Source organism: Quercus robur, chromosome 1 (assembly GCF_932294415.1).
Source record: "Quercus robur chromosome 1, dhQueRobu3.1, whole genome shotgun sequence".
NCBI lineage: Eukaryota > Viridiplantae > Streptophyta > Magnoliopsida > Fagales > Fagaceae > Quercus > Quercus robur.
Window position 1 is genome coordinate 20257297 of NC_065534.1, and position 18706 is coordinate 20276002.

The window sequence follows — 18706 nt, forward strand, 5'->3', positions numbered from 1 at the left end:
GTTCTCTTTTCAAGCTTCACATTATTAAATTATATACTGCAATGCTTTTATGTTTGTACTGGACTCACACTGAACATGCAAAGAATAAAATGTACAGATTAATGTATCTTAGACTACTGTTCATTTTCCAAAGCAGGCCCTGACTATGTTGCTTGAGCAACAACTGATATAATCTAACTAAACATTTCATTAAATTTTGTTCTTTCCATCTTCATGACATTGTATTTGAGGTTTTCCTGAGGTATGGTATGGTATGGTATGATATGGCATTTTGCAAAAGCAGTTGAGAGGAACAGTCTATCTACTAGTTAGCCAGTTGCTGATAATAAAACAGGCACAAGGCTGTAACTAGTTCATACGCCTAAATCTTACTCTAACTAGTTGTACCCTTTATTCATAATGCAGAACCTTATTATATTATCAGCAGGAACGGCTAGTTATTGTCTTAAATACTTTCTTTTTAGCTTGCTAAATCAGCTGGTTTAGTCTATACTGCTGTTGTTTTCACATTGTGAACTTGACTCCCTCTGTGGCACAGCCCAATGAACTTCTTAAATGAGAAGATCCTTAAAAGGAATTTTGTTGATATAAAATTATTTTCATAGTGATAAGTGTTTGTCATGATTTTCAATTTTTCTTCTTAATGAAAAGTTATGATTGATTATCATTGATACTGAGAAACTGCTAAGATAGTAAAACTCCTGGTTGTTGATAAGGTGTATTTTGTGCTTTTAGACAGCTTCAAGAATTCTGAGTTCTCATTTGGCTTAGGTTTATCTGGTTAGGTACAAACAATCATTTAAAACCTTTCTAGATATAATTCTACTTTTGCACAGTTTATTTTTTAAAAACAAATAAAGTAATGAAAAATATGCACACTAGATTGAGACCTAGGATGGGGCATTTAGGCATGTTTTCTTCTCTGGTAGAAGTTGACTGAAAAAGATTTACAAATTAGAGTTTCTGCACTGCCCCAATCATGTAGGACTTTGGAGTAGAAGCTTGTGACTAGAATATGAAAGTAGACCATCCAATAAACTCGTATAGATGATAATCATTTCCTTGGGTTTTGCATTTCAACCATTTTTTCCTTATGACACTGTTCAAACAAATCTATAAAGATTAAGAACATAGAATTAAATCGGTTTGTTTACTATGTGATCTATATATATTAATTATGTATGAATATTATTACATTTATGTAAAAATAATAATAACTAAACATTGAATTTATAATTTCTATTTGGTTATTTATCATAGAAATAAAAATTTCAAAATTTGCTTAAATCGGCTAGCTCTTAATCATTAGAGAAGATAATGATATTCTGATTTAGATTCAATCAAGATACAAATAGAACTTGGGCTGGCCTATTAACCAAATACAATAGGACTTGGGCTGCCCCAAGTATATGACCATTAACCACCTTTATATGTGCAACGTTGCAAATCCAACAAAAAGGATTAGTGCTATCTGTCTCAGAAAATAGATCATAGAATAGAATTGTTACTTTGTTCTGCATGTCTCTAGCGTACGTTTGGAATATTAATGGAAGAAATCAAAACAGCAGCAGACACAGAGAATTGCTTGCAGAAAACTCCAACTAATGGGAAAGTAGTAGTGGGTGTCGGAGGCATATGGATTTAAAAATTAAAATTAAAATAAAAGAGAAGTATATGTAAGTCTAAGTTGGCAAGCAAAGCATAAATATTTTCCTTAGTCTACTTGCTTCTCTCATTACACATATGTCTAAGTTGGCAAGCAAGCATAAATATATGTCTTTGTTTACTTACTTTTTTTATTCCACATAAGTCTAAGTTGGCAAGAAAGCATAAATGCCTTGTCTTGCCTACTTGCTTATGTTTTTTTGGACAATGGCATGATAATCCTATATATAGTAGTAGTTATAGATGAGTTCAATATGAAGTTAGCTTTAACAAAATTGAAATTGAGGCTAACTTGGAAGCTTTTCAAGATGTGTTTTGAAGCCAAAATTTGATTCTTTTTATGGTAAGTATTGATAGTTGCTTCTGTAAATTTGTTCATATGTATGTGTGTTTTTCTATTGTTATTCATAAACAATGGGTTGTTTTGCTTGCTTAAAATTCTGGTATAGATATTAAATATAGTTACATTTTATTGCACATGAATTAACACTATATTTGTATGAGATATATTACTGCTAAATGATATGGTTTTTGTTACATTTAATGTAATTTTGATAAAAGATGTCACTTAGTTGCTTCAACTTATCTATTACAGATTAATTACAAACAAATTCAAAATAAAATCAGTTGATTTTTTCGGTTGAATCTATAAGATTAGTTGTTTACTATATTTAAGAATACACCAAAAAAAAAAAAAAAATCCTATAAGGGCTCTTTATAGATTAGTAGATCACCTAGAATAGTAGACCACCATAATATTTGGTAAGCTGATAGTTGTAGGAAATAAATTTACTCCAGGTATATAAACAATTATTATGGAAAAAAAAGGTATCGTGCAATATAACTTTTATAACTTATATCAAATATTCATTTTGTCACATCTTAATAGTAAGATAATTTACATTCCTTCGCAAATGTTTTAAAACCACATTCACCCCCTCCCTTCCCCTCCCCCTATTTATTACATTTGGATCAAAGAGGATTTGAAACTAAATTATCTTCATGAAGAACATCCTATAGTACTAGTAAGCTATAAAACTCTTAAAAAAATATTAACAAACATTCACTTTTATTAAAAAAAACTACAAATTATAAAAAAGAAAAGAAAAATCAATTAGAAGAACTCCTATCTATCTCAATAATTTTAACTTTAACACTGCCTTCCATTTTTTACATTGCAAAACCCCCCAATTTTAGAAAATACTCTTATTTTTCATTCAAAATCCAACCCTTACTCTTATCAAAAAAAAAAAAAAATCCAACCCTTACACTTACTAGACCCAAAATCAAACACCTAATGTCGTCACACCCACCAAACACCAACTATGCCCAAATTTTTTGCATAGTGTATACTCCTCCGTAACCTTATGAAACTAAAAGCCTCCAATTTTTGTTAAAATCTCATAGTCACCAACACTTCAACTCAATCTTGTAAGCAAAATCAAACATCAAAATCAGTCTTTCACATTGAAATTAAGCAATAAAAAATGCTACCATACTTAAAAATATTTATAGCCTCCTTTGTTTCTTTTCCTCTATGCTATTAAGTCTTTTTTTCTTCTTTTTAAACAAATTGGATGTAGGTGTGACTGTGCATGCAATAGAAGATGGAGCTTCAACATTTTTACTATCCAAAGCATCGTTGATCTTTAGTGAAGAGAGAATTTATGGCAAAAAATGTTATAGGTGCCAGGAACCAATATTGGATCCTACCTATGGTTGTATAAAATGCAAAGAGTATAAATTCTACCATTATAAATCATGTGCGAAACTACGCCTTGGGTTTCACCATCCCTTTCACCCAATGCATCCTTTTATTCTCTTTGACAAATCAATGGGTTATCGTGAGAAAGAAAATAAGAGGATGTATTGGGTGCAAGGGATGGTGAAACCCAATGGGTAATTCCGCACATGATTTATGATGGTAGAACTTATACCCTTTGCATTTTATACAACTGTAGCTAAGATCTAATATTGGTTCCTGGCACCTATAACATTTTTTGTAATAAATTCTCTCTTTATTGAAGATCAACGATACTTTATTGGTTAATGGCACAAATAAATTTTTTCGCCGGTTTCTGTTGATATTTCACTAGATTTCAGAAGATTTCTGCCTCTACGACGCCAACCAAACTAGCAGGCACCCGTTAAAGGCCCGATCTAATTAATCTCTTCAATTGGCAATGGGTTGAGGTATCCTCCACCCAATCAGGTCGATAGGAGCAGGTTGCGCCCAAACCCAATCCAATCTGATTCATGGACAACCCAACTTTTGTACAACTTGAAGCTGAATCCCAAGCCCTCCCATTGGCAAGTCAATCATGTTTACTTGCGACATTTGTGGTAAAGAAGGCAAGGGTGTGCCCAATCTATGTGTCTCATGTAGTTTTAGGTTCATAGAAGTTATGGCTCTTTCCAACGTAGAGTGAAAGTTGTACATCACAAGCACCTTCTCCACCTTACCCATTCTTCTCTTAAACTCCTTTAATTTGACTCCCGATTTTGTCAACTTTGTGTTTGAAATGTGAACACTAACTATTACTATTGCTCTAGATGCTATTTGTTGCCCACCTCAATTGTGCTATGACCATGGAAAAAAGGGAGGACATAAATTTGCTAGAACTTAAAGATGAAAATAATCCAAAGTTCAATGAATTCATTGACTCAGCAACTTACAACAACAACCAAAAAAAAAAAAAAAAATCAATATGGGGGAGGATGGAAATAAAATAGCCACAAAAAACACCTCAGTCATGAACATGACTTAAATTTTTTTTTTTAATCTTTTGAGAATACTAGACTTAAAGTTTACTAATGAGATTTTGGATGAGAAAAATTGCAATGGGTCTACATTGGGCTGTACCATGCCTTGCCCTCGTATGTTAGAAACAAGATGCTGGTAGATAATAGGATATTTCAGTTTTTAATGTTTTATGATACATTGTTTCGCAATAAAAGTTGACACTCATTTGGAACATTGAGTTAAGTAATGATTGACCAAATATTGAAACTAAAAGGTAAATTGTAGATATTTCTTATCAGTTCGTGTATGACAACTTTTTCGCTCTTTGTTATGTTTCTATGCAATTTCGATTGCATCCTGTTAAGGAATTTATGCCCCGGTTGTGTCAAAATCCCAATTTTGAGGCCAAGTTTATTAATTAGTAAAATTATGCTCAAGTCACATACCATGACACAAAATAAAGAGCACATAGACAACGTATATGGTGACCAAAGGAAAACCAATCATTAAATTTTGTTCTTTCCGTCTTCATGACATTGTATTCGAGGTTTTCCTGAGGTAAGGTGTGATCTGGCATTCTGCAAAAGCAGTTGAGAGGACCAGTCTATCTACTAGTTAGCCAGTTGCTGATAATAAAACAGGCACAACACTGTAACTAGTCCATATGCCTAAATCTTACTCTTAAACTGGCTGTACCCTTTGTTCATAATGCGGAACTTTATAATATTATCCGCAGGAACGGCTAGTTTATTGTGTTGAATACTTTATTTTTTGCTTGCTAGTCTATACTGCTGTTGTTTTCAGTTTTCACATTGTGAACTTGACTCCCCTTGTGGCATAGCCCAATCCAGTGTCTGCTGAACTTCTTAATTAAATTAGAAGATCCTTAAAAAAGGAATTTTGTTGATATAAAATTATTTTCATGGTGATAACTGATAAGCGTTTGTCATGATTTTCAATTTTTCATTTTAAATGAGAAGTTATGATTATCATTTGATATTGAGAAATTGCTAAGATAGTAGAACACTAAAACTCATGGTTGTTGATAAGGTGTATTTTGTGCTTACTACAGCTTCAAGAATTCTGAGTTCTCATTTGGTTAGTTACAAACAATGTTTTAAATACTTTCTGGATATAATTCTACTTTTTCACAGCTTATTTAAAAAAAAAAAAAAAAAAAACAAAAAACAAATAAACCGATGAAAAATAAGCTATACCAGCTGTTAGTGAGCATTTGGTTTCAGCTGAAACCAACGTTCATGTTTTCATTTCACGTTTCTGTCCTTTTTTTTTTTTTTTTAGCACATGAACTAGTAAATTTACTGTGCAGAGACAAAATTACTGTTCATGCACTGTAGCACTACTGTTCATGTACCGTATCAGCACTGTTCACGTATTAAAAATATTAAAAATGGGTCCCACGGTACTTTTTACACATTTAAAAATTATTTTGCTACAGTGTTTTCGGTTTTCAGTTTTCAATTTTTAGTTTCAGTAACAATAAGTTCAATCCAAACGGACCCTTAGAGTGAAAACTCACAGTTAGCTTTATTCGTCTAGCCATAATTGTGATGGACAAATCTTGCAATAACAAGCAAATAAGAGGTTATGGCTTGAACACCGACCGCATTGAAAAGGATATCTTCTGTAGGACAGCATATACACACTAGATTGAGACCAAACGATGAGAGGCCTTTAGGCATGTTTTCATCTCTGGATTGAGATGAGGTGCACTGATGCAATAGCAATAAACGGTTGAGATTGAAAGTTGCAAAAAGCAACTTTCAATCTCAACCATTAAATAATAATAAAAATATTAAAAAGAAATAAAAAGTTAAAGTTAAAGATGTAAAAAAATTTATGAAGGAAGTGGTATAATTGCATAAGGACGTAGCTAGGATTTTGTACATGGGGGTTGATTTTCGACGACGATAATTATCAACGTTGTATGGACAATCTATATTTTTAGGTTGATATGGACTTTTTTTGAGATAAGCTCATCGGATTTCATTTTGTTTGTTAATAGAAAATTCACATATTTATTTAAGTAATCCTGGATCACGATCTATCTCTTCAGATTGAATTCTTGAACATTTGGAGGAAGTGGTGTAATTGCAATATTGCATGGTGCTTTTTGCACCTGATCTAAATCCTTCATCTCTGGTACAAGTTGACTGAAGCAATTCTAAAATATTTTCAAATGAGTGTTTCTGCCATGCTCCAATCATGAAGGACTTAGGAGTAGAAACTTGACTAGAATATGAACGTAGACTATCGAATAAACTCGTATAGATAGAGGCGGAACTAGAAAATTTTGCTTGGAGGAGCCAACCCCTATTTTTATAGGCTATATCTTCAAAAATGTTTAATAATTATAGGTAATATAAAGGATTTTAAAAAAATTTTGTGGGCCATGGCCCCCCTCCCTTGGCTATAGTTCCACCCCTATATACAGATGATAATCATTTCCTTGGGTTTGGCCTCTATGACACTGTTCAGATTAGACTGGGCAAACAGGTTGGGTTGGATTGGGTTAATGGGTACAGATAATATTAAAAATAAATAAAAAAATTCGAGTCAAGAACGGGTCAAACACATCTATAAATATTAAAGAACATATAAGTTTCAAAATTTTGCTTATATAAGTTACTAAGGGGCTGTTTGGCTTCACTTTTTTGATCACTCATCACTTATAACTCATCACTCAATTTTTCACACCTGTTTGGCATCATCACCCAATTTCCATCACTCAATATTTTTCACATTATTTGTGGGCCCATATCTGTCAGCTAGTGCAGCTTTTTTTTTTTTTTTTTTTTTTTTTTTTTTTTTTTTTTGTTTTCAGTACCCAAACTCACTGAAGCTAAAAAAAAAAAAACCGAACCAGTGAAAAAAAAAAGTCAAAAGGTGGTCAAAAGTTGCGACTGTGGGTCCCTCCATGTGTGTTTATTTATGGAAATGCCATTGAGTTATGAGTTATGGAAACTAAAAACAGCCAAAATATGTTTTCAGTTTCCATAACTCATAACTCAAAAATCAGAAAATTGAGTGATGGAAACAGAGTTATGGAAATAGAGTTATCGTTTGCCAAACAACCTTTTTGCTATGGGTCCCACCATTTTTGAGTTATGAGTTATGGAAACTGAGAATTGAGTTATCAAAATTTGCGATCCAAACAGCCCCTAAGTGATCTATATATTGCTTTCTAAAAAAAAAGTGATCTATATATTTACTTATATATGAATATTATTAAATTTATGTAAAAAAGAAAAAAGAAAAAAGAAAAAACACAAACATTGAATTTATCATTTCCATTTGGTTATTAATCATATAAAAAAATCGGCTAACTAAGTGATCTATATATTTACTTATATACGAATACTATTACATTTATGTGAAAAAATAACCAAACACTGAATTTATATCCATTTGGTTATTTACCATATAAAATTGCTTAACTTATGAATAATTCAAATTATAATGTTTCACCATTTTGCGTAAGTGAATCAACTCCAAACCTCATTTTGCTAAAAGTCTTATAGCTGAATTGACACCTCCCTATGTACAAAGTGCTTGGGGGTTTAGGGAGGAAAGGGTTCGAGTTACGGGGTTAACAGCATGTTGTAATTATTTCTCAAAAAAAAAAAAACTCCAAACCCCACTCTTATTTGGGGGCTAATAAGTTGATTAGGTTAATGCATGATTTTCTTTTTGGGTGAAAAAAAAAAAAAAAAAAAAAACTTTCTCATTAATATACAATTCTCTCTCTCTAGACTTTAAAACTGGCCAATTTTTTTCTTACGTTTTGGAAATGAGCAAATATCCTATCATCAAACTATCTATTAAATCCTAACGAAATCTTTTGATAATATTCCATTGTGCAATGACTAAAACACCCCAAACTATTTGCAAAATCCCAAAAAATACCCCTTGTGTCAAACCCGGTGAACACGACCTAAATTAAACCCACAATAAACTAAACCAGACTATTTTTCCAAAAAAATAAAAACAATCTAAATAGAAACCTCACGAGTCACACCTACGCAATCAACTCCACTTTCACGTCGCCTTAAGTTGATAAAGTGGGGCAGAATGCTTTTTTTTCACAAACCAAAAAAAATCAATGGACGTCTTCTTCTTTTTTTGAGAAGAAAATTGTTGGACATTTTAACCATTAGAGAAGAAATAGCCTCATTGCACACGCTTCGCGCTTGCATGAGTCTCTTTTTTTTTGGTGTAATCTTTAAATTTTTTATTCATTACTGTTTGATATTTAAGTGTATGTTTAACCAATTATTATGCATTTGAGGTGGAAAAAAAATGTAGTGAGAATAGGGAGCAAGGGAAATCAAAAATTAAAAAGAAAAAAGTAAGTTTTGATAATGGGGGAGTTGTCCTATTTTATAGGCTATGTTTTAGGTGGGAGCTAAAATTTAGAAAATTTTAAATTAGCAATTTTTCATATATAACCCTATTAGTTCAGTTTTATAAACTGGTAAATTTGAGGATATTTTAGGCATCAAAATTTAGAATCCCAAATAGTGGAAACTCCTTAAATAGTAGTATAGATAATGATAAAACATTAGGAGGTCAAACAATTGTTTCTGCCCCATGAAGTTAAGAAGATTTTAAGCATTCCCATTAGTCCCAGGTTACCTCATGATAGTCTTATTTGGTCAAAAACTCCTTCGGGTATGTTCTCCACCCGAAGTGCTTATCGTCTGTTGGCTACCGAAGCTTCAGCCAGCAGTTCTAGTAGCTCAAATCAGCACCCCCAGAGGCAGCTTTGGAGAGGTGTTTGGATGCTACGTACCCCCAATAAAGTGAAGCATTTTATTTGGCGTGCTTGCAACAACTCCCTCCCGACGTTGGACAACCTGTTTTGCCGCCAAATAGTCTCCTCTGATTGTTGCAATATCTGTCATGCCCACCTTGAAGATATCCTGCATGTAGTATGGGGCTGTACAGAGGTAGCAAATATGTGGAAGGAGCTCAGCTGGGCACACCTCTCGGTTCCCCACCATCCAGGGGAGTTTACTAACTTTTTCTCAAGTTTTTTGTAGGTTACAGAGGACTACAGAGTGGAAATATTTTCCATTGCAGCCTGGATGCTCTGGACTCGAAGAAATTCACTTCGTCTTGGTCGCCTGACTCGGCCGTTGAACCAGATTTTTTCTGAGGCTGGCAGACTCCTGTGTGATTTCCTTGAAGCTCATGATGAAGACCCCAGCCCAGCTCCGATTCCAGGTCCTATCCAAGCAAAGTGGACTGTTCCAACCTAGACAAGATACAAAGCCAATTTCGATGCAGCCCTGTTCAAGCACAACGACTCAGCTGGTTTGGGAGTTATCATTCGTGAGGTCAACGATGCAGTCATTGGTGCCTTAGCGATGCGTATTCCACTCCCCCATTCAGTTGCTACAGCTAAAGCTCTAGCCTGTAGAAGAGCTGTGCAGTTTGCCGCTGAAATCGGACTCCATGAGGTGACCTTTGAAGGTGATGCAGCAGTGGTTATCAATGCCATCACAGCTGGTGCCACAGAACACTCCTCGTATGGCCATATTATTGAAGACATCCTTGCTCAAGCTGCCTCTTTTTCTTCTTTTGATTTTTGCTATGTTAGTCGGTCTTGTAACAGAGTTGCTGATTCTCTGGCCAAACATGCTAAGTCCGGTTTAGACTTGCAAGTTTGGTTGGAGACTGCCCTCAGGACGTAGCCTTGTTGGTCTTAGACGATATTTCATGATTTTCTTTTTAAAGTCTAATAAAAGCCCAGCCCAATTTTGGGTCTGGTTTCTCAAAAAAAAAAAAAAAAACTTGGGTCCAATGTTTTATGTACTAGAACTAGATTCATTGGGATTTGGACATGTGTCAAATAATTATCACTTGTCCACGTCTTAACACAGGTCCAGTGCATAGGAGCACCGTACCCAACCTTTATCCTATTAATTTAAATTCAATCGGGATACAAATAGGACTTGGGCCGACCTATGGCATTCAAACTAGCGACCAAATACAAATAGGACTTGGGCCGCCCCAAGTGTATGACCGTTAAATAATCTTATATGTGCAACGTTGCGTGCAGGTATCACCTGCACAAATCCAACAAAAAGAATCAGTGCAATCTGCCTCAGCAAATAGATCATAGAATAGAATAGCATCTTTGCTCTGCATGTCTCACTTTAGCGTTTGGAATACTAATGGAAGAAATCGAAAGAGTTGCAGAAACGAAGAATTACTTGCAGAAAACTCCAATTAGTGTGAAAGTAGTAGTGTGAAGGACATAGATTAAATAGAAGAGAAGCATAAAAGTCTTAAGTTTGCAAGCAAGCAAGCAAGCATAAATATTAACCTTTATCGATTTGCTTCTCTTATTCCACATAAGTTTGCAAGGCAAGCATAAATGCCTTGCCTTGCCTACTTGCTTTTTTTTTTGGCACAATGGAATAATAAGCCTCTCTCTCCCTCTCTCTCTCTATATATAGTAGAAGTTATATATTAGTTAAACATGAACTAAGCTTTCTAAAATTGAAATTGAGACAAATTTGGAAGCTTCTCTAGGTGTGTTTTGAAGCCAAAATTGGATTCTTTTTTAGTGTAAGTATTGATAATTGCTCTATAAATTTGTTTATATGTATGTGTGTTTTGTTATTTCTATTCATAAATAATAGGTTGCTTTGCTTGCTTAAAATTTGTCATATTGATGTTAAATATAGTTACATTTTACCGTATATGAATTAACACTATATTTATGCAATATATATTATTGCTAAATGGTTTGGTTTATGCTACATTTAATGTAATTTTGATAAAAGATATGTCACTTAATTGATTTTTATAAAATAACCATCTTCGGTTAAATCTATAAGATTACTCGTTTACTATATTTTAGAACATTCATGTTGCTACTTAAATAATGCTCCCAAGCGTAGGATTGTTGCGAAATAATAACTTGGGGAGCCCGAGGTCGAATCCACAAGGAAAAGGGAATTAATTAGCAAACCACAAGTGAATAAAACTAAAACAATTTAATTGAAGAGATTTTGATTGTTTGGTAAAGGTGATTGAGAGAAATTAACAATATTTTAGGGCACTAAGGTTTAGGGATCCACACACAACACCTTTATTAGTAGTTTTAATAATATTTATTTTATAACTCAACTAAAATTCAAACGAAGGATGATCTTAGTCGGATGATTTAACAATAAGAATTCAAGAATTAATTGTCTAAGGAAGTTTCGTGAAATTGATTGATTTTAAGTAAAACAAAACTAGTGAATTAGTTCGCAGGGAATACTAAGCATTTAACGTACTTAGAGTCTTCGATAAATCAAAGAATTATACATAACTAAACACTTTTTTAGATGAGTAAATCAATCAAAAACACAAAAACATAAACATTAAAACCATTAAAAAATTGTTAAGAACATGCTAATAAACGGTTGGGTTTCACCCTTTACCTTAGCAAGTCATAACACCAAATAAAAGTCTAAAAACTATAAAGAAACTTTAAGAAAACCTAAATTACGTTCTATGGCACTCCCTGCTCATTTTTGCCCTAAAGAGCTTTTAAATAGGTCAACGAATCCTATTACAAGTTGAATTCCCGTTTGGAGAAAATCCTAAGTTTTCAAGCTTCACTTAACCAACATCTTTGGCCCACTTAGATTCAAAATTCGGACTTTTGATAAACTAAAAAATTGTATCCCTTTAAGTTAGCTTTCCGTCCTAACTTGAATCATCTCAATTGAACATATGAGCCAAAAGTTATGCCCAAAATACTAATTAGTGTGCAGGCTGTAATCCTAATCCGAATAGGACTTGTATTTGGTGTAAATTTCCTTTGATTTCTTACTCCAATTGGACTCAAATTTAATTGAGTTGGCCTTCTTTAACTTTATTATGGCCCTTATAAAAGTAGAGTCCATTAGCCTCCTTCTTTACAAAAAACCACTCATTTAATTCCATTCTCCTACAAAAGACATACTCTTGCATTTAAATTCAATTAAGCACAAAATTAATTATTCAGCATTATTCCAAAACCAAATACAAAAAGCATGAATTAACTTAAAATAAGTATGATAATTATTTCTAATAATGATATAAACATGCAAAATTAAGCTATTATCAATTCACATCAGCTTATGCAAAAATTTCTGTTTATTTAGCATAATGGCCTACCTTTTCTATTTTACATAATACGATTATTTATTCTAAATTCTATTTTATTAAAATATCAAATTTTCTTGATTTTTTAAATTGTTTCTCCCTCTTCACATACAACAACCATCGTCCACTCTCTTCCTTCATTATTGGGGATATGTAAAGATATAATAAAAAAACTAAATACAAAATGAATAATGCCCACGTAAATTTAAATGGTTACTATAGCTTTGGATGGGTTTTGCATAATTTTACATAAGCTGATGTGAGTGGTTTTTGGGGTTGGTTGGGTAAAAAATTTCCCTTAACCTATTTTGCACAAACTAATGCAAATGCTCTAAGAAGGGAAAAAAAAAATAAAAATCATATAAGAGCTCTTCATAGATTAGTGACTTTACTGCTTTAAATCATCTTGATTTTCTGAAAGAATAGTAAATCACCTTAATATTTGGTAAGCATGATAGTTGTAGGAAAGAAATTCATTCCAACAATGGGTTTAGAAATTATTATGGAGGAAAAATCACCTTAATATTTGGTAAGCATGATAGTTGTAGGAAAGAAATTTATTCCAACAATGGGTTTAAAAACTATTTATTATGGAAAAATGGTATTGACCAATATAACTTTGGTAAAAGTTACCCAAAATCTAACTTAAACCTAATTCCTATCAAATATTCATTTTGTCCCATATTGAAAGTAAGATAATTTACATTCCTTCACAAACATTTCCATACCTCCCCCCCCCCCCCCCCCCCCCCTTTTATTTATCACATTTGGGGAGAAGATAATTTAAACCAAGATTCTCTTCACAAAGAGAACATCTTACAGTGCTACTGAGTTATAAACTCTGGGAAATATATTAACAAACATTCTTTTTTATTAAAAAAAATAAAAATCATTTAGAATTACTCCTATCTATCTCAATAATTTTAACTTTAATGTGCGGTGCATTAGACCCGTTGAAATTTAGACATGTGTCAAATAATTGCCGCGTGTCCATATCTCAACAGGTCCGTGCACAGAAGCACTGGACCCAACCCTTGCCTTATTAATTTAATTCCAATCCGAATACAAATAGGACTTGGGCTGCCCCAAGTATGTGACTGTTAAACAACCTTATATGTGCAACGTTCATGCCAGTATAAACTACACAAATCCAACAAAAAGAATCAATGCTATCTGTCCCAGCAAATAGTACATATAGATAGCATATTTTCTTCGCGTCTCACTTTAGCTTTTGGAATACTAGTGGAAGAAATCGAAAGAGTAGCAGAAATGAAGAATTGCCTGCAGAAAACTCCAACTAGTGGTAAAGTTGTAGTGTGAAGGACATAGATTAAATAGAAGAGAAGCATAAAAGTCTAAGACGACAAGTAAGCATAAATATTTACCTTTGTCTAGTTGCTTCTCTTATTCCACATAAGTTGGCAAGCAAACATAAATATCTTACTTTGTCTACTTGCTTTTGTATTTTGGCACAATGATATAATAATCTTATAATATATATAGTAGACGTTATATATTAGTTAAACATGAACTTAACTTTAATAAAATTGAAATAGGGACTAACTTGGAAGCTTCTGTAGGTGTGTTTTGAAGCCAAAATTGGATTATTTTCACCGTTAGTATTGATAGTTGCTTCTGTAAATTTGTTCATATGTGTGTTTTTGTGTTTCTATTCATAAATGATAGGTTACTTTGCTTACCTAAAATTTGCCATATTGATGTTAAATATAGTTACATTTTATTACATATGAATTAACACTATATTTGTGTGAGACATTTTACTGCTAAATGATTTGGTTTCTGTTACACTTAATTGCTTTTTATAAAATAACTATTTTCTTGTTCAAAATTTTTATTTCCTATCTATTATGGATTAATCAGACACAAAATTCAAAATAATCAATTGCTTTTTTTTAGTTAAATCAATAAGATTAGTTGTTTACTATATTTAAAAAATAAATATAAAATAAATATATATAAAAAAAACCCTATAAGAGCTCTTCATAGATTAGTGAGTTTTACTTCTTAATCACCTTCATATTTAGAAAGAATAGTAGATCACCTTAATATTTGGTAAGCATGATAATTGTAGGAAATAAATTTATTCCAACAGTGGGTGTAGAAACTATTAGAAGAACCTAATTTAAAAGTTACCCAAAGTCTAACATAAACTTAATTCCTATCAAATATTCATTTTTTCCCATATTAATAGTAAGATAATTTACATTTCCAAACCCCTCCCCCTTATTTATCACATTTGGGAAAGAGAGGATTTAAACTTAGATTCTCTTTATGAAGAACATCTTGCAGTGCTACTTAGCTATAAAATTCTTTGAAAAATATTAACACACATTCCCTTTTTATTAAAAAAAAAATCACAACTTAAAAAAATCAATTAGAAGAACTCCTATATCTATCTCAATAAGTTTAACTTTAATATTGCCTTCCACTTTTTACATTGCAAAACCATAAAAATAAATCAATCAATAAACAAACCAAAATAGTTTTGACAACTAAATCACCCAACAAAATACCCACCCCCAATTTTAAACAATCACGTTTATTTTTCATTCTAAATCCAACCCTTTCACTTATTAGACCCAAAATCAAACACCTCATATCAGTCACGCCCACAAAACACCAATCATGCCCAAATTTTCTGCATAGTGTATACTATATAGCCATATGAACCTACAAGCCTCCAATCTTTTCTTAAAATCTTAGAATTACCGAGACCTCAGCTCAATCTTGCAAGCAAAATCAAATATCAAAATCTGTCTTTCACATTAAAATTAAGCAATAAAAAAAAAATGCTACTAGACTCAAAACCATTTCTCACACCTCTTTCTCTGTTTCTTTTCCTCTTTGCTATTAAGTCTTTTTTTCATTTTTCTAAACAACTTGGATGTAGGTGTGACTGTGCATGCAATAGAAGATGGAGCTTCAACATTTTTGCCATCCAAAGCATCCGTTGATCTTTAATGAAGAGAAAATTTATGATAAATACTGTTATGGGTGCCAGGAACCAATATTGGATTCTAGCTATAGTTGTATAAAATGCAAAGATTATAAGTTCTACCATCATAAATCATGTGCAGAACTACCCCTTATGTTTCACCATCCCTTGCACCCAATACATCCTCTTATTCTCATTAATGAATCAACGCGTCATCCTGAGAAAGAAATTAGCAGATGTGAACTTTGCAAAGACTATTGTGGTGAATATAGTTATCATTGTTACCGTTGCAACTTTAATCTTCATATCAGTTGTATTGTTGTACAACTCGAAGCCAAATTCCACGACCACCCATTGACTCCCATTGGCAAGTCAATTATATTCACTTGTGACATTTGTGGCAAAGAAGACAAGGATGTGCCCAATCTGTGTGCCCCATGTAGTTTTTGGATTCATAGAAAGTGTGGCCGTTTCCCACACAAAGTGAAAGTTGTACGTCACAAGCATCTCCTCCACCTTACCCATTCTTCTCTTGAACTCCATCAATTTGACTCCCGATTTTGTCAACTCTGTGTTAGAGAAGTGAACATTAAGTATGGGCTTTACTATTGCTCCAGATGCGATTTTGTTGCTCATCTCAATTGTGCTATAGCTAAGGAAAATAGGGAGGATATAAATTTGCTAGAATTTAAAGATGAAGATGATGATCCAGAGTTCGATGAATTCATTGACTTAGTAGCTTACAAAGTCAAAAAAACCAATGTGGGGGAGGATGGAACTGAAATAGCCACAGAAATCGAGCACTTCAGTCATGAGCATGACTTAAAGCTTACTAATGAGGTTTTGAATAACAAAAAATGCAATGGGTGTGTACGAGACATTCTTCCTCCTTTTTACAATTGTGCCAAGTGCAACTTCTTTCTTCATAAATCTTGTGTTGAATTACCCAAAAAAAGACGGCACCCACTTCATGAACACCCACTCACCCTCCTCTCAGTGGCATCTAATAAGAGAAAGTTTTTTTGGTGTTATGCTTGTAAGCGTTTTTGCAATGGCTTCACCTATTTGTGTGAGACATGCGATTTCAAACTTGATGTTCCATGTAGTTTGGTCCCAGAGATACTTACCCACCCTGGTCATGAGCATCGACTTTTTCTCTCTAGCATTCCATCTGATCAAAATTGTAACTGTTGTGATTCTAAAGTTTTCCCAATATTTCGTTGTACCATTTGTGAATTTGCACTAGACTTCAAATGTGCTACACTACCACTTTTTACAAGGTACAAACAACATGAGCATCCCTTCACTTTATGTTATACTACTGAAGATGACTCTGGTGAATACTATTGTGAAATTTGTGAAGAAGAACGAGACCCAAAGCATTGGTTCTACTATTGTGTAGATTGTAGTTATCCTGCTCATCCCAAATGTATTCTTGGGATATACCCAAATATCAAGTTACACAAATAATGGTCACTTGTTTGGAAGTGCTTAGATTTCATTGAGAAAACTAAAAATCATCCTCAATGTCACAGTTGTAGCAATCCTTGTAAAGTGTTTATCTATCAATGTGTCCAATGTAATTTCAACATGAACTATTATTATTTGTAGAAATGACAAATGTTCTTTTAATTTTTATTCTATACTAGACTTAGCCCACAAAATTTCTGGTGCATGAAATTTGTCAAATGACAATGCGTTAATAAATACATTGCACATTGTACCAATTCATGGTTGTTTACGTCGAGTTGTACTATGCCTTGTCCTCATATGTTAGAAACAAGATTCTTGTAGATAATTGGATATATTTTAGTTTTCAATTTTTTTATGGGACATTGTTTTGCAATGGAAGTTGACACTCAGTTTGGAACATCAAGTTAAGCAATGATGACCAAATATTGAAACTAAAAGGCAAACTGTAGATATTTCTTATTAATTGTGTATGACTACATTTTGATCTCTTCTATGTTTCAATGCAATTCTGATTCCATTCTGTTAAGGAATCTATGCCCTAATTATGTCAAAATACCAATTTAAGGCCAAGTTCATTAATAGGTCATATTATGCCCAAGTCTTAATTGGTTAACGCATACACCATAACACACAAAAGAAAGAGCACAAAGACAACCAATATGGTGACAAAAGGAAGACCATTACAAGTGCTTAGCCTAACATCCCTAAGGAAACAAAATCCACTATGAATATAATCAAAGTTTATACAATAGACTTAACATTAAATCTATTGCTATCTCATGTAGTATTTATTAATGTGCAAGGGCGGCTCCACTTGGAGCCCAAGGGGTTCAAATATGAACCCCCTGTACTGAAACCAAATATATATATATATATATATATATGTGTGTGTGTGTGTGTGTGTGTTTTACTCTTTTTTGGTTTTGAACCCCTAGAATAAAATTTTGAACACCCTAGCCCTATTTTTTTTTAAAGCCTAGTTGAAAATAAATTTGAATATGATTCTCTTAACAATATCTTGGTCTTTTTAAACACACACACACACACACAAAAGAACTCAATCACAAACCAATTTGATATAAATTTGGAAAAAAAATTAATAAGCCCAAGAACAAAAGTAGAAATTAGTTAATTTTAAACCTTAGAAAAAAAACTCATTTACTATAGATCTTAATAAATTTGAAATAAATCAATAAAATGGCAGATCAATTAATGAATGACTGTTTGGTTGTGTATATTGAAAGAGATGTAGTTCGTAACATTAAATATGAAACATCGTAGAAAGCAATTGTAAAACTTTACGTATTTCAAAATTTTTTTTTTTTTTGTGATGTTGATATATTCTTTTTTCTAGAGAGATGTTGATATATTCAAGTTCTCTTTTATTTAAAATTTTGTATAATTTTTGTTTCTTACTAACCCCCTTAAAAATAATCCTGGAGCTGCCACTGTTAACGTGATCTCACGCAACTTCAAGATAATAAACTGTTCTACTATGGACTTTATTGAATGTGAATTTCTCACTCACGACTTCAAGTACCAACTTGAAGATTCACCCTAACAACTTAGATGTAACCAAATTGCAGCAACTTCACCTTGATTTCTGGAATTTAAGAAACTTGAACTTGGATCTTTAGTTGATGCTTCAAGAGGGCTTGGAAGAACTTCTATGTTTGTATAAAAAACACAACTCTTCAAAA

At 32.8% G+C, this 18706-nt stretch overlaps 1 protein-coding gene across 1 annotated transcript; it reads left to right on the forward strand.

Annotated features, from left to right (window-relative positions):
- The first annotated feature begins 72 nt into the window (after window positions 1-72).
- Window positions 73-17062, forward strand: LOC126724880 (uncharacterized). The gene is made up of 2 exons (XM_050429313.1): window positions 73-2008; window positions 15489-17062. Exon 2 carries the CDS (start codon window positions 15513-15515, stop codon window positions 17001-17003), a length of 1491 nt encoding a protein of 496 aa, XP_050285270.1. The 5' UTR covers window positions 73-2008; window positions 15489-15512; the 3' UTR covers window positions 17004-17062.
- The last annotated feature ends 1644 nt before the right edge of the window (window positions 17063-18706 follow it).

Excerpts from the sequence above, each read along its gene's own strand:
- LOC126724880 (XM_050429313.1), top strand. The coding sequence starts at position 15,513 with ATGGAGCTTCAACATTTTTGCCATCCAAAGCATCCGTTGATCTTTAAT.